Source organism: Ursus maritimus, unplaced genomic scaffold, assembly GCF_017311325.1.
Source record: "Ursus maritimus isolate PB19 unplaced genomic scaffold, ASM1731132v1 scaffold_24, whole genome shotgun sequence".
NCBI lineage: Eukaryota > Metazoa > Chordata > Mammalia > Carnivora > Ursidae > Ursus > Ursus maritimus.
This window is the reverse complement of record NW_024424897.1, coordinates 42,974,939-42,990,714: the sequence shown is the minus strand read 5'-3', so window position 1 is coordinate 42,990,714 and position 15,776 is coordinate 42,974,939. Positions and strand designations below refer to the sequence as shown.

Here is a 15,776-nt window from a genome sequence, read left to right as displayed (position 1 = left end):
TGGCTTTTTCTTTTTCTCTTAGGGTTTTTATTAAGTCAGAAAGACCCCTTTATGTCAGGTTCATTCTGTTCTAGGCCGGCACTGCCCAACAGAAACACAATACAACCCATGTTTTTAGTTTTTAATTTTCTAGTCGGCATATTTTTAGAAAGTGAAGAGACAGAGGTGACATTAATTTTAATAATGTTTTATTCAGCTCAATGTATCAACAATATTATCACTTTAATATGTAATCAACATACACAGTATTCATGAGATATTTTACATTCTTTTTTGTATTAAGTATTCAAAATCCAGTGTGTTTTATACTTAGAGCACACTTCAATTTAAGCCAGCTATATTTCAGGGACTCAAGAGCCACCTTTGGCCAGAGGCTATGGAATCTTTGGGCTGGGCAGCTGTAGGCCCCACAGGGGAGCCCAGGGTCAGCTTCCAGCAGTAAGATGGCATTCTGGCCAAGCCGGACACCGACTTTGAGTCTAGGGGTCTCAGGCACCCAACTTTCCACCCTCTGCAGGAGGTCTCATGCTTAAAAAGACATTAGCACATTTCCGAAAGTTCCTGGGCGGAGAAGCCCAGTTCACTCTCCTGCCCCACCCCTGGCCTGGGGGAGAAGGGCCTCCTTTAAGAATGAGACCAGGAGGAAGTCTGTAGCTCTCTCTCTCTCCCACTGCAGAGAGCAAAGATCTCACTGCCTACCCTGGAGGCCTGCGTTTTGCAGGGTTCCTTTATGAAGCAAAAATTCTTAATTAAATACGGTCACATTTACCAAACTTGACAATTTGTGCCAAAGCCACACACTGTTTTGAAACTTATTAGCCTCCGGGTGCCTTTTCAGCTCCCCAGACTCCCCCTGAGCCCCTAGCAGGTGGCTCTGTGGCCTGTCCTCCCCTTTCTCAGCTGGTCACATGCCCCCACCACCTGGTCACAGCCCTTGCTGGAAGCAGCATTTCTGAAGCCAGCATGACTCACAAACCAAAGCTATTTCTTTCTACTGCAATGCGCTCATCTTGCTCCAAACCGGCCCCCCGACCCGAACGAGGGACTGAAGACTTGTTGAGATGACTGAAGACTGGTCCCTCCATTCCTGCCTCAGTTTTCTCATCTGGAATATCAGAGGATCTGAATGAACCCCACAACCTCTGAGGCCCCATCCCACCTCTGCCTTCCCACCCCCATCCTACATGACCCTAGGGGTCTAGATTCTTTCCTGTGCCCTCCTCCCCCGCCCACCCCAACACACACATACACACACCCAGTGGTTCCAGGTCATGCTTCCGAAACACTGTAAGGGGAGAGAGATCAGGGAGCATAGAGGAGATGTGGAGCATAGCAGAGGAAGCTGAAACAGGGAGAAGACAGGAGAGAGAAGGAAGACAGACAGCAAGATTCAGGACAGGTGACCAGGACTGAGGTCCTTCGGAGTGGGCATCTGCCCCCAGGGAGCTCCTGAACAGAAGTATCTTTGTTGCTCTTTAAAAGCACCCCAGAGGGGCGCCTGGGTGGCTCAGTCGGTTAAGCGTCTGCCTTCGGCTCAGGTCTTGATCCCGGGGTCCTGGGTTCGGGCCGCTCCCTGCTCAGTGGGGAGCCTGCTTGTCCCTCTGCCTGCTGCTTCCCCTTGCCCGTGCCCTCGCTCTCTTGCTCTCTCAAAAAAATAAATAAAACCTTTAAAAAGAATTAATAAAACGACCCAGAAAAGCTCTGCTGGGCATGAGATGGAGCCCACGCTTTCTCCCCAATGCCCCTGGATGAGGTGCTCAGAGACCCATGGAAGCAGGAGCCTCCGGTGGTGCTTAGTCTCCCCGCTGTGGCCTGGACACCCCTGGGGGCTGGCGGTCAGGGTCGAGGTGGGGTGCCCTAGGTCCGGGGCTCAGCGGTTCCTGACAGGACGGAGTGCAGAGAGGAGGCAGTGTGAGCTTGCTCCTGCAGAAGAGAAGCTGAGGGCTCCGTTTCCTGGGACGGTTGAAGATGCACCCCTTTGTGACCCACTTTGTCTTTCTTCCCCCTCCGGAGCCCCCAGACCAGTGCCCCCAGGCTGTGGCTGCAGTGGAAACGAGAGGCGCACCGGCCCCTCTGGGCTGGGCTGGGCAGGGGCGGTACACTGCTCGCAGTTCTCAGGGGAGAGGGGAATTGAAAAGGAAAAGCATCTCTGAGCAGGGTGGGGAGGGAGGGAGGCTGCGTGGCGTCCTCTCTCTCTCTCTCTCTCTGACTTAGCCGAAGCCTCACCCGGGAGAGGAGCAGAGGAGCGCCTTCGCTCTGCCCCTGGAGCGGCTTTCTGTCCCTTCCCCGCCCATCTGTGCGGTCAGCAGCACCGGCAAAGTTGGCCTCAAACTTGAACAGAGCGGAAGGCTCCAGCTTCCCGAGGCCCCGCGGGGGCATCAGGCGGGCCTCGGCCTCTGAACCCGGCGACCCTGCCAGCTCCCAGCAAGCCCTTGCTCCCCCGGGGGACGCTTCTGCCCCTGCCCTGCAGGCCCCCAGTCTGGGCTGAGGCATGGTGTGCTGAGCTCCCTCTGGAGCCCGTCGTCTCAGCCTGAAGCCGGAGCAACCCAGGGCCCAAGCCAACATGGCCAACCCGGTGCAGCCTCAGTTTCCCTCAGCCCAGGAGCCAGGCACAGCCTTACCCCCGGACCTGCGGGAGATGGAGAAGCTCCTCACGATGGGGGAGGGCGAGGATGACAAGGCACCGAAGCTGTCCAAGTCCCTCTCGGGGGCCCTGGACCTGGAGCAGAATGGCCACGGGCTGCCCTTCAAGGTGGCATCTGAGGGGCGCCAGGAAGCCACGCTCCCCTGGTCGGCCTCCCGGGCCAGCTCTAGGCGGGCGTCCTCCATTGCCACTGCCTCCTCTGCCCAGGACCAAGAAGTCCCCAAAGATTACCTCATCCTTGCCATCGCCTCCTGCTTCTGCCCCGTGTGGCCCCTCAACCTCATCCCCCTCATCTTCTCCATCATGGTGAGTGCTGCCCTTTGTTCCCGGGCCGGGGCTGGACCAGGGCTCAGCAGGCGTGTTCCCGGGCAGGCGCCAGACCCTCTGCATAGGGAGCGAAGAAGGGAGAGCTGGGGGCTGGGGGCTGGGGGGAAGACTCCCTTTCTCACCGGGCCTGCTACCCCCCGTTGGAGAGGGGGCCGGGGCCAGGAGACTTTCTGTTTGCTGTCCCCCCTCTTCTCTGCTCTTGGGCGTCACAGCTCGACTTTGCACACATCCCTACTGGGGAAGGGACCCCGGGGAGCCACCTGCAGCTAAACTCCATGCTGCAGAATGGCAGCCGAGTTGGGGGGCTAGCCTTTTGCAGGGGGTGTCCTGAGGGGTCATCTTGACTGGGGCTATGCGTCAGTAGAGGCTGCGGCCAGCCTGGGGTCTCGGGACTCCGAGTTCTCGGGAGGGGAGCCAGCTGCCCCCACCCGTCACCCCAGGCCACCTGGCTATTCCAATGGCCTTTGCCAACTCTGGTTTCCAAGAGCCGCCGTAGCTTCCCTGCCATGCGCCGAGGGCCCTGGGGCCTGGCTCCCCCGAGGCTGCTCCTTCGGGGAGGGGGTTGTTTTCGTTGGGCCTCTGGGCCTTGGAGCTCAGACTGATTTCAGCATCTGTCTTTAGTCTGTGTTTAGGGTAGGGGAGGTCTGGGCCGTGGGTGAAAACTGTGTGTCAGAGGGCATGGCTGGCCCTGCCAAGAAGGAGCATGTGAGCTAGTCTTCGCTCCTCACACACTTGGCCCGCGGGGTTCTGAGTAAACGGTCTTAGGTTGTCCCCAAAACAAGCCATTTGGATAGAGCTACTTATAGAAGATCACAGAAAATGTCCGTAGATGTTGGCAAGTGACTTTTGAGGTCCAGGAAGAGGAGGGAGTGACGGGGGTGGGTGAGAGAGAGAGAGCCCAGGCAGGCAGTGTCTTCCAGAGGGAAAACAGAAAGTGGGAGTAGTGACCTCCCAGCCCCAGGCTGGTCAGGGCTGGGGGACAGGGCGGGGAGACGCTGTCTGCTTCCCTCTGGAGTGACTCCCCTGCTGAGTCATCTATCACGGAGTCCTCAGGAGCTGTGGTCACCTCCACTGCCCCCGGGCTGTCCACTGAGAAAGCCCCGATCTCCTCCTTCCGCTTCAGGGATGCCTTCCCTGACCCCCCATCAAATCTAGCTCCACCTGCCAGGACGTCAGGGGACCCTGGTGGCACTCCTGAAACTTGGCACAGGCACACGAGCCAGGGCTGAGCAGGGCTGGGGGGGAGGGCTTTGAGGAGTTTCCCGAGCTGCCTGCGGCACTTGGGGGACAGCTGGGGGCAGAACCAGGTCCTAGGGGTGCATCTGGGGGTTGTGGGCAGGGCCAACCTCTTGGTTACAGGGAGAAGCCCCAGGAGGGGAGACGGGCTTCGGGGAGGGAAACCACACAAGGGCCCAGGAGAGAACAGTTGCTGGAATCCAACTCCTTGAGGGGCAGCAGGGTGCAGGCTGGGTAGACGCTGCCTTTGTCAGAGGCGCCTGGGTCCAAGACTGTGAGACCCCTGAAGCCCACCCCCAGGAGGTTTCTACACCCTTCTCAGGTCAGCTCTGAGTCAGTTCTGAAGGTCACTGGGCCAGGGGCTGGGAATCCGGTGCGAAGCCAGAACCAGACACCATCACCAATTCCCAGGAGCCTCCAGTCCGGTGGGGAGAAACTTGTAAACAGACCCTATAACCCATGGCAAGAAGCGCTCATGCTAGACAAAACCACAGCGTCTCGTGGGGCCTCGGGCAAGTCAACGAAATCTCTCTTCTCAGTATTCCCGTCTGCAAAATGGGTGTCACGTAACACCTACATATGAGAGCTGTGTGAGGGTGAAGCGGGATGAGCCGCACGAAGGGCTTCAGAGCAAGGGCTCTCACACCGTAGCGGTAACTGAGTGGTACCTGAGTGTCCCCGGGCCGGGGGTGGGAAGCCGTCACGGGGTTTTGGGTTTTCTCAGAGCTTTGAAATATAATACACATATCGTACAATTCACCGTTCAAAGTGTACAATTCAAAGATTTGTTCTTCACAGCTACATGCAACCATAACCGCCGTCAGTTGTAGAACACTTTCTCGCCTCCAGAGAAGCCCCGTGCCTTTTTTTTAATCGCCCCATCTCTCCCTTGACCCCTCTCAGCCCTAACAAACCACTCGTCTTTCGTCTCTATGGATTTGCCTCTTCCGGACAGTTGCTATCAGTGGAATCGTGCTGCGCGTGGTCCTTTGGGACTGGCGGCAAGCTTCGCCCAGCATTGACATCACGCGGTCCCGAGCCAGAGAGAGGTGCAGTCAGGTTTCCATGTTGGTGGAGCAGGTTGGTGCAGAGTAAGAGGAGGGGCAGAAGGGGCTCCTCTGAGCCTGGCAGTTGGGAGAAGGAACCTTTGCGGTAGCACTAGGGGAGAGATGAAGAGGTCTGGACCAAGGCCCTGGCAAGGGGCAGAAAGGGTTTCTGGAAACCTAGGAGTTGTTAACACAGACCGTTTATTTATTCAGTCAATCATTCACTTGACTGGCAAGTTGCTTGTTTGGAGGTGACTAAGTGATAGAGAATGATTGGGCCCCCATGAATGATTACGCCTCTTTTACCAATGAGGCGCCATGCTAGGCACTTGGGAGGATGGATGATACGGTCTGTTGGACGTGGCCAAAGGATGTAAGAGTATGGTGAAGGAGGGAGGTGGGCATGGACCCGCTCTAGGAACTGAAGTTTTATCCTAGTGGCGCTGAGGAGCCCCTGAAAGATTTTAAGCAGAGGCATGATGTGGTCGTTCATATTTTAAAACCAACATCCACCTGCACTGTGGGAAATGAGCTTGAGCCAGCAGGACTGGGAGCAGGGAGACCCCGTAGGAAGCTCTTGAGATAGTCCAGGCTGGCTGATGAAGGACCAAGCGTGGCTTAGGAAAGAGGGCATGAGGAGAGAATTGTTGAACAGAAAGTAGCAGTGCTTACTTCACACTCCTGGTCTAAGACAGCTCTGGGGACCGCAGCATTTAAGGGGTGGGCGGAGGGAAGTGGTCAGGAAAGAGTTTTGAAAAGAAGATTTCAGGGGGTGGAAGGCAAACTGGAAGAGAGGGAGAGACGCCCAGGGAGGAATGAGTCTGAAAGGAGGAGGGGGGGTCAAATGCAGGACAGAGGTCAGGTCCAGTAAGGATGGGAGTATCCACTGGCTGGGCCATTTCCAGACCCCTGGTGACCCTGATGATGGACAGGGTTAGGCAAAAAAAGACAGAGGTGACTGACGAGCTTCATGAAGAGTGCAGAGATGGGTCCCAAAGAAGGCCCCGTCCCTGGGCGCCTGCAGGAAAGGCCACGAGGGTAGAAGCAGATAGAAATACTCAAAGCAGCTGCTCATGCTGTATGGGCCCCACGCCACCAGGCAGGTGGAGGGCAAGGCCATTTGCTGAGAATCAAAGGCCTGGTGACAGGGGAGAGGAGAGGGGACAAGGGACAGAGAGGTCAATGGCCTGAGGGCTCTGCTGAGGCTGGAGACCATGGGTCTGAGTTGTTATCAGCCTGCGTGGTGGTGCGTTTTTTCTCCAGCTGTGGGTATGGAGTCACAGATGGGACATTGGGCCCACCCGAGGCTGGGGATGGCTGGCAGAGGTGCTATGAGGGCAGACCCAGTGGCACAGAATGATGCTGGTGAGGGGGGCAGAGGAGGCACAGTGAAGGATCAGGCTGGACTGGGAGGGAGTGAGGCTGTAAAGATGGTGATGACCTTGGAGGAGAGGGAGGGGTCACAGGTTGAGGCTCAAAGTCGTCAAAGGACAGATGCTGCGTGAGAGAGGTATGAGAGACGCCGGGGGCTGAGATCTCAGCAGAGGGCCCGTGTGGGGTGGTGGCGAAGTGGAGTATAGCTGTGGAAATGAATTTCCAAAGAGAACCATGAGAATCCAGGACGAAGGAGCCCAAGAGAGCCCCGTGTTAAGGGCTAATTCTCATTTAACACATGAGACAACAGAGGCACTTGAGCAGTGCCTTGCCCACGGTCACACAATGGTAAGAGGCAGCTGGACGCTGAATCTAGTGTTGTCTCCATGACCCTGCCCTGCATCTACCTCTGGGGACAAGGATGGTGTGTCCCTCCCAGGAAAGCCAAACCTTTGGGGCATTTGTGCAGGGAGGGAAGAACCCACTTCCTTTCCTCTTTCTCTCCATTCTCCCCTCCCCCCACTGTCCTTCCCCACCCCTACTGACTCCATCAGTGGGAGACTAACGGACCAGCAGCGTCCTTCCCACTGTGGCTTAGACAGGGACCTGCTATGACAGGGGCTCAAACTGAGGGGCTGGGATCCCAGGTATCCAGACGCAGCCCCGCTCAGGACCGCAGCTGCCTATGAGCCTCGTGAGGTGGCCAGGGCAGGGCTGGCTTCATCCATTCTGCCCCTGGGTCAGGCTGAGAAATGGCCATGTTCCTCAATGCCAGCAAGGTCTCCTGTCAACCAGGGGAGCTGGACCCCAGGCCTTCAGCTGACAACAGTGCTTAAACAAGCATCAGATAGACTTGGGTGTCCTTCCCAGACCACGTGACCATGTCCAAATCCCTCAACCCCCTTCGGTAGCCTCAGTTCTCTCATCTATAAAATAGGTGTAATAAGACTGTCGACCCCATAAAGCTGCCGGGAGGATTAACTGGGTTAATATGTGTGAAAACCCCTAGCACAGAGCCTGCCACGTAGAAAATGGCAGTGGTTACTGTTATCATTAACACTGAATGAAACTTTGTACTGTCAGAGGAAAGGGCAAATCCCCAGGGGACAAGCAATTCTGACTTTAGCCAGTTTGGGGGAGACTGGAGTGTCAGCTCTCGTGCCACCACCCGGGGGAGGGGCAGTCCTGTCTGTGGTTTTGGTGGAAGCCTCTGAGCAGCCCCTTGTTCCTCGATTCCTCCTATCACATGCGGGAGCGTGACAGAGGGCCAGAGCGGCTCAACACTTCCTTTCTCAGGCATTCTGGAACGACCTGGTGATTTAACTGACCTCTTGCAGGCCATGCATTCGTGCCTTCACCCAGCAAGAGCGCTGAGCCCCACCCAGCACTGATGATCGGCTGGCATGCAGACATGTGGCTGAAAATATTGACGTACTTCTGAATGGGTTGGCAAACAGTGGCTGTCGCAAGGTCCTAAGCATCCCCAAACACTCCCACTCCCACCCACCACGGCAGCTGTCCCGACTCCTTCCCCAGGAGCACCCCCCATGCCTCCCCACTCTCCAGCAACTGAAGTTAACCCTGTAATCGGGGCATTCCAGGAAGAATTGCACTGTTATAGAGAGAAGGATGTGAAGGGGGCATGGGGAAGCTCATCCCTTGGCTTTGACCTGCCGGGATTTGCTTGATCTCTGCGGAAGGACAAATAGCTGATCAGCATCGGCCGATCACATGTTGTCAGTTCTCCGCAGATCTGCTGGGGCTTGGCCTGAGCCTCATGGGTGGAGGAAGCTCTTTCCCGATAAGTTCTGTTGCCACTCTCCCCTGCCTGGTTTCATCCCCTGGCAGCTCTTCCTAGCACATTTCCTACCCCATCCGCTTCCTTCCCCACCCCCTACCAGCGCTCGGACCTTTTTCACTGCTTTTCCTCACTGATCTATTAACCCGAATTCATTTTCTCCCTTACCATTCCCACAGCCATTGCAATCACAAATGATCTATTAATTCAGTCATTACAACCATTACTGCAGTTATTATCGTGCCTTCCACGTGAGCCCTTCTGTATAAGGGGAAGAGGCCGCCACTAAGTGGGGTTTGATATGCAGCTGGTAATTTACTCCCAAAAAGTAATGAAGGGTCTTCTTCCATCCCTGAGGTCAAGGGTTGGGTTTTTCATTTGGGAACTAATGGGGGGACTTCAGAAATGAGTGCCAGCCAGTGGTGAGCAACTTCTAGATATAAAAGAAGGGCTCTACTCTTCAAGGCAGCTATTCCCTCCATTTTACAGATCAGAAAACTAAGATTTACAGAACAGTTGTGAGGTTTACATTGGACGGCGTATGACATAAACTGTATGACCCAACAAAGCAGGTGCAGTCAGGTCTGCGCTGCTCGTCGGGCCATTCCCAGGGCATCTCCCTCAACGCCGTCTCTCAGGCTCAAAGGAACACGCATGACAGGGATTCATAGGCTGACGGCCGTGTGGATAAAGAAGAGGGATTGAGTTTAGAGCAACTGGAAAATTCATCTCTCCCTCTCTCGCTTCCCCTCCCCACCTCTCATACCCAAGCAACCACGCGCGCACCTCTCTCCACGATCCTGAATCGTTGCCCAACGCACAATGATTTCTCGGGCAAGCCAAGAGCAGAACTCATCCGGAGCCTTGTGCCCTCCCCACTGCATGCCGTGCTTACAGCTGAGAAGGAGTCTCTTGGTAATGATTCAAGGGGAGCCCAGAGTGTCTAAAGCTGAACTTCCTGAAAATTCCTGAAGCCTTTCTCTATGTTGCCCCCTCTTCCTCCCAAGAGGAAGGTGTTGCCTGGGTGTTGAAGTCCCTCATTCAGTGACCCGGGCTGGCCACACAGAGAGCTGGAGGCGGCATGGGTTTGTGGGTGGGGCCAAAATCCAGATAACAGATATCTCTCCTGGGGGACCCATTGCCTTTATTTCATTCACGAATCTTCTATTAACTTGGAGCGTTCCACTGGCTAAGTTCAGTGGTTAGAAAACAGACCCTCCTCTCACTCTTTTTTCTCTTCTTTTATTCTTTCCTTCCTCAAATACTTACTGAACACCTATTAGGGCCAATCCCTAGGTTACATAAGAGGGACACGAAGATTGAGCCTGGGCCGTCCCTGTCTTCAAGTCGAGGGAAAGAGACTGACAAGAACTAATGGCATAAGGTGGGAAGGGAGGAAGAGAGCATGGTGTCAGATGCTAGGGGAGCCCCAAGGAGGGGCTGATTAATTGCTCGTGGGCACCAAGGAAAGTTTTACTGGAGGTGACTCTCGAAGGATGAGAAGGAGCTGCTGAGGGGCCAACACAGTAATGAGGAAAGGCATTCCAGCAGAGACGGCAGTCCACGAGAAAGCACCGAGGCATAAAAATGTGTTCGTTTTGGGGCATCTGTTTGGCTCAGTTGGTGCACGTGACTCTTAATCTCAGGGTCATGAGTTCAAGCTCCATCTTGGGCATGGAGCCTACTTAAAAATTTTTTTTTTAATTAAAAAATGAAACAGAGGGGCGCCTGGGTAGCGCAGTCGTTAAAGCGTCTGCCTTCGGCTCAGGGCGTGATCCTGGCGATCCGGGATCGAGTCCCACATCGGGCTCCTCCGCTGGGAGCCTGCTTCTTCCTCTCCCACTCCCCCTGCTGTGTTCCCTCTCTCGCTGGCTGTCTCTCTGTCACATAAATAAATAAAATCTTTAAAAAAAAAAATGAAACAAAAAATTAATTTAAAAAATGTATTCATTTTATGGGGAGCCATGTGACCAGGTTTATGGCCTAAAGACCTGACCTGGGCTGTTGAGAAGAGGTCGGCTGGGGGCAAGGCTGGAGCAGAGGGACTAGTGGGGAGGAGCCCGGTGCAGTGTCCAGATGAAATCTACTGTGGGAGCTGGCTAGGCCAGTGGAATCGGCTGGAGAGGTAGGGACACACTTGAGGGACATTAGAAAGGTCAGGAATTCATACCTGATTGTATTTGAGGAGGAGGAGAGACAGAGAAGAAGCCCTTCACCCAGGGTCATGCAGCTGGGACAGCTGTGGAGGGTGGGGACAGGCCCCCAGGAGGTCTGGCTCCAAACCCTGTGCTCCCCTGCAGCCTGCCCTTGTAGGGAGCTGGGAGGCTGCATCTGCTCCTGCCCGAATCCTTGCCGGGTCCAGGAGCGCCGTGAGATCAGGGTGGGCTGGTGCCTGAGCCCCTGCCCATGCCCCCCGTCAAGCCGGACCCACATTTTCTTTAATCTCTCACTGGATGACACTCGTCCATTGTCCCTGGGCACCCTCAGGACACTCCCAACTTTCTGCCCAGACCCACCTGCAGACCTGATGAGGTGTGAGACCACCTGTACCCATTGTGTCCAGTCTCCATGGACAGCAGCGCTGTCCTCTGCGGGCCGTAGTTCGTCGCCGTGCTCAAGTTCAGATCTCTGTCCACCGTCCTGGGACATGGGGGCACCGATCGCTTCTCGGTCTTTTCAACCTCTCCCTCTGGCTGTATCTTTTTCTTTCCTGTTTTGATGAAATCCTCCGTTTGTCTCACCCAGTTGTAGGCCCTCCCAGTGCCTACAAGACAAAAGCCAGATTCCATTTTGTGATAGTCCGGGCCCTTCCTGACCTGGCCTTTCTCCTCTTCTCCAGTGGCTTCTCTCACAGCTGCATGATGCCCTGTGGTGCAGGCTCTCATTTGTAAAACGGTCTAATAGCACTCCCTATCTCACGGGAGTGTTAAGGTGCTCTAATGTTCTGCTGGATGGTAAGGCTTAACACAGTTCCTGGTCCAAGGTAGATGTTTAAACAGGCTAGGGATTACTAGTAGTAGTCTGGGGGAGGAGTCCTGGTGGGCTTCCCAGAGGAGGTGGCATAGGAGGCAGCCCTCAAAGGATGGCAAGGGTGTGGACAGGTGGTTGAGGGGGAGCAGGAAGGCGGGCGGGAGAGTTGCACTGGCAGGTGTTCAGCCCTGCAGCAGCTCATATTGGCTGGGTCCAGAGGTTGTGGAAGGGAAGGGTAGAGGATGAAATCTGCAAGTGCAAAGCTAACCTGGGCTCCGACTTTGTTCTGGGAACAGTGGGGGCCGTGGAAGATGCTGGGCAGGGTCATTGGCTAAGCCACCGTCATCTCCTTGAACTTGTGCCTCAGCTCCCGACTCTCCGCCTCCTCTCTGATCCCACCCCACGACCGCAGGGCAGGAGCCTAGCACGGGGCCTGGCATAAATCTCTGTGGAGGGGAATGTGGTGTGGGGATGGCATGGAGAGGAAGAGAGCGTAGAGCCAGGGCGGAGGGGGTGGGTCTTCAGGAAGCTAGTGTGCCAGCATGGACCCCGGGCAGGTGCAAGGCCTCCGGGGAGGACTGCAGTGGAATTGACAAGGAGAGGACACTTACTGGTATGGTAGGGTGGCATGGGACAGGCGCTGTGACCGAGCAGGAGCACTCCCGGGTGTGGCCAATAATGGGGCAAGTGGGCAGAAGAGCACGAGGCCAGGAGCAGATCTGAGACAAAGCAAATCTGATGGCATCAAACACTGTGGCGGGAGGTGGCTCTGTCCTGGGAGGAGCTTGAACGGGGAGCCACGGGGTGGGGTAGGGGGTTGGTTAGGTTTCTGCGAGGAGAAAAGGACAGGACCAGGGGGATGGGGGTGCCCCTGTGAAGAGAACAGAGAGAGGAAGGGTACCTTCCCTGAACTTCAGCTTCTTTAAAAGTGGGCAACAGTGCCAACCGCACGGGGTGGTTCAGAGCCTCAGTGAGATCATTCAGGCACAGTCCCCAGCAAGTTGCCTGGCACAAAGTGAGTGCTCAATAAATCACCGCCACCACCAGCATCACCACCACCAGCATCACCAGCACCAGCATCACCAGCACCAGCACCACTAGCATCACCAGCATCACCAGCACCAGCATCACCAGCATCACCAGCACCAGCATCACCAGCATCACCACCACCAGCATCACCACCACCAGCATCACCAGCACCAGCATCACCAGCACCAGCATCACCAGCACCAGCATCACCAGCACCAGCATCACCACCACCAGCATCACCAGCACCAGCATCACCAGCATCACCACCACCAGCATCACCAGCACCAGCATCACCAGCATCACCAGCATCACCAGCACCAGCATCACCAGCACCAGCATCACCAGCACCAGCATCACCAGCACCAGCATCACCAGCACCAGCATCACCAGCACCAGCATCACCAGCACCAGCATCACCAGCACCAGCATCACCAGCACCAGCATCACCAGCACCAGCATCACCAGCATCACCAGCACCAGCATCACCACCACCAGCATCACCACCACCAGCATCACCAGCATCACCAGCACCAGCACCACCAGCATCACCGGGGGACTCAACTACATCTCCATGCTGAACTCAGGAGCCTCCAATAATTGAAAAATAAAATGACCAAATAAATGACCTGAGACTGTGAAAAGAGTCACACCTTTAGTGGACTCCTACCTGTAGCTGTCCTAGAAGTCCAGGAAGCAGCAGAGGGCTCCAGAGCTGGAGGAGTCTGGAGGTCACAGGCCAGCCCCGGCCAGCAGGTTGACTCCTGAGCCATCACAGGAAGGGGTGCGGGGCTCCGTGAACGTGCCTGGGACACACCTCCTTCTGAGCCACTCCAGGGCCTCCCAAGATCCTTTCTGGCCACCCCCACACTCACCCATCTGCTTTCACCAAATTAAATAAGGCCGAGAAAAACCAAGCTCACTGAGAAAGCGTGAAGTGTCAAATGGGCCCCCGTGAAGCCAGGCGTGGCTCCCCACACACCCCAGCCTCTCTAGTTCAAACCCAAGCCCGCCTTTCTGGTGTGATGCGGGAAGTCGGCTTGGTTGAACAAGGATGTGGTTCCTGGGTGGGAAATAGGAGGAGGGAGGATGGGTGGTACCTTTTTCCTGTTGTGGAAGAGGGGGTCACAGAGGGGAGGAGGCAGGCACCTAGGGCCACAGAAAAAGCCAAGAGGACACCTTAGGGTGGCTGTAGCAGGGAGCCTTGGGCAGGGGCCCAGGGGGGCCTGGCTTATCTGCTCCTGCCAGCTCAGCATGGCCTGGCCCTGGCCCACCCTCCCGGACCCTCAGTCTCCACCATGCCACCTACCACCTGCCTCATCACCATCCTGAGGGGAAGTGCCCTGCTTTGCTTGCTTCCACTTGCAGTGAGGGGCAGGCTCGGTTGGGGGGTCCCACAAGAGGTGCCCGGGCCAGTTCTGCAGGAGAAGCCTGCTTCCCGTCCCCAAGGCGGGTGCTGGACTATGGGCTGCGGTGGGGGCTGGGTAGGTTCTGGGGGCCCGGGCAAGGGGACCCCCTGAGGTCTGCTGGGACCAGCATTCCTGAGGTCTCTGCCACCCTGTCTCTGCAGTCGCGAAGCAGCGTGCAGCAGGGGGACCTGGACGGGGCCCGGCGGCTGGGCCGCCTGGCCCGACTGCTCAGCGTCACCTTCTTCATCATGGGCGTCATCATCATCATCGTGGCCGTGACCGTCAATTTCGCAGGTGAGACCCAGCCACACGGAGCTGAGCGGGCCAGCTTGCTCGGGGTGAGGACCACGGACGGGTGCAGCCCAGCTCCCTGGGGAGGGGGCGATGGGATGGGGTAAGAGCCCGTGGGGGACACAGGCTGATCCTCTGAGTAGCGACCCCATCCGCGGCAGGGCCCAGCTGAGCGGGACTGGCTTCTGCTTTGCCTTATCCCGGATCGTTAGGAAAGGGTGTGGAAAGAGCCCGGGGCCTGAGAACCAGAGGCGGCCAGCTCCAGCTTCAGCTGAGGGCCTTGGGGCCTGGGCCAGGGTCGTGTCTGGCTGAGCCTTGCGAGCGTCCCCCAAGATCATGGTTGTGATGCCGCCTGGTGAACGGCGGGCCCGTCCTGCAAGCGCTCCTGTCGAGGGGGCCCGCACAGCCAGACAGAAACAATGCAGGTGGTGGGAGTCTGGCGGTAGCACTCGTGAGCCCGCAGCGTTGGCCCAGGGAAGTTAACCAAGCAGGGGCCCCATCTGCAGGGGTGACTCTCAGGGGCTCAACGGGCCGGCGTAGCTCTGAGGGTCTGGGCTCTGCAGGGCAGCGTTGTCCGTTCGCCTCCCTTCACGCACCTGCCTTGCGAAGCCCCCAGACATCTCTGCCTGTTGCGGGGGTCAGTCTAAGCTTTTCCCCTGAAGACTTTGCTACTCCAGACGCGCTGCGTGGACCAGCAGCCGTGGCTGCTGACAGCGGGAATGTGTCAGAAATGCAGAGTCTCAGGCCCTTGCCCAGACCCACTGAATCCGAATCTGCATTTCAACGAACATTCCCGGCCCAGTCCTTACAGGAGGCACTGGTCTAGAACGCGGGGCTTCAACCCGGGGCAGAAAGCCGGGGACTCAGAAGAAGAGTTCAGGTTTGTAATCAGCCTGCCTGGGTGTAAAATCCACGTCCTCCATTGTCCGAGTGTCTGAAACGAAAGCACGTTCCGAGCTCTCTGTGGGTCTGCGGCCAGGCAGGTGCGTGCGGGCAGGGACACAGCACAGGCATCAGCTCGGGAGCGCCCTCTGTGCCTCAGTCTCCTCTGTCCTCCCGCCACCTGTCATGCTCGTGACTTTTTCAATGGCAAATGACCACTACTGAACTCAAACTGGCAACGGGAATTGTTTAAAAAATTCAGGCCTCGATGGTTCTATGTTTGGGGTCACTTGGCGCTGTGAACCCCTGGTCAGGGCTGCAGTCTTGTCTCAGGTGGGAGTTCATTTCCACCAAGAGACCCCAATCGGACGACCCCGGTGCCGTGCCCCGCCCGGAAACAAAACCCCAGACCTTCCCAACAAGGGCTTGAAGGCCCGTTCTGAGCTCTATTTGGCCATGACCGCTCTTCTCTTTACAGTGCAGAAGAAATAAAACGGACCAGGGCGCTGCGCTGGCGGGGGCGGCCCTGGCCAGCCGGAGGCCTCCACACTCGCACGCCCCCCCTCCTGCCGGAGGACAGGACGGTGACATCCCTGTGCTCCCAAAGCCCGGACTTGGAGCCAAGCCCCCAGGTCTCCCCACTGCCAGCCCACTTCAGATGTGAAAAGTGCGAAGAACAAATAACAGGGTTTAATCTCGTGGACACGGCTGGTGTTTGGGCTCCATGTGCACCGGCTGGCTGCTCATCTCCCCCCCCCCCCCCCCCCCCCCCC

At 56.7% G+C, this 15,776-nt stretch overlaps 1 protein-coding gene across 4 annotated transcripts in view; it reads left to right on the top strand.

Annotated features, from left to right (window-relative positions):
• Positions 1–2,439: 2,439 nt before the first annotated feature.
• TRARG1 (trafficking regulator of GLUT4 (SLC2A4) 1) overlaps positions 2,440–15,776 on the top strand; it is a 183,540-nt gene continuing 170,203 nt past the window's right edge. Inside the window, exons 1-3 of one of the 4 annotated variants that reach the window (XM_040641101.1) lie at positions 2,465–2,950; positions 13,992–14,124; positions 15,482–15,770. In XM_040641101.1, the coding sequence (XP_040497035.1) occupies positions 2,564–2,950; positions 13,992–14,124; positions 15,482–15,495 (534 nt within the window). In that variant the 5' untranslated portion in view covers positions 2,465–2,563 and the 3' untranslated portion in view covers positions 15,496–15,770. Of the gene's footprint in view, positions 2,951–13,991; positions 14,125–15,481; positions 15,771–15,776 lie in introns of those variants that run through there. The other 3 variants (XM_008695314.2, XM_040641100.1, XM_040641102.1) reach the window with 3 other exon arrangements.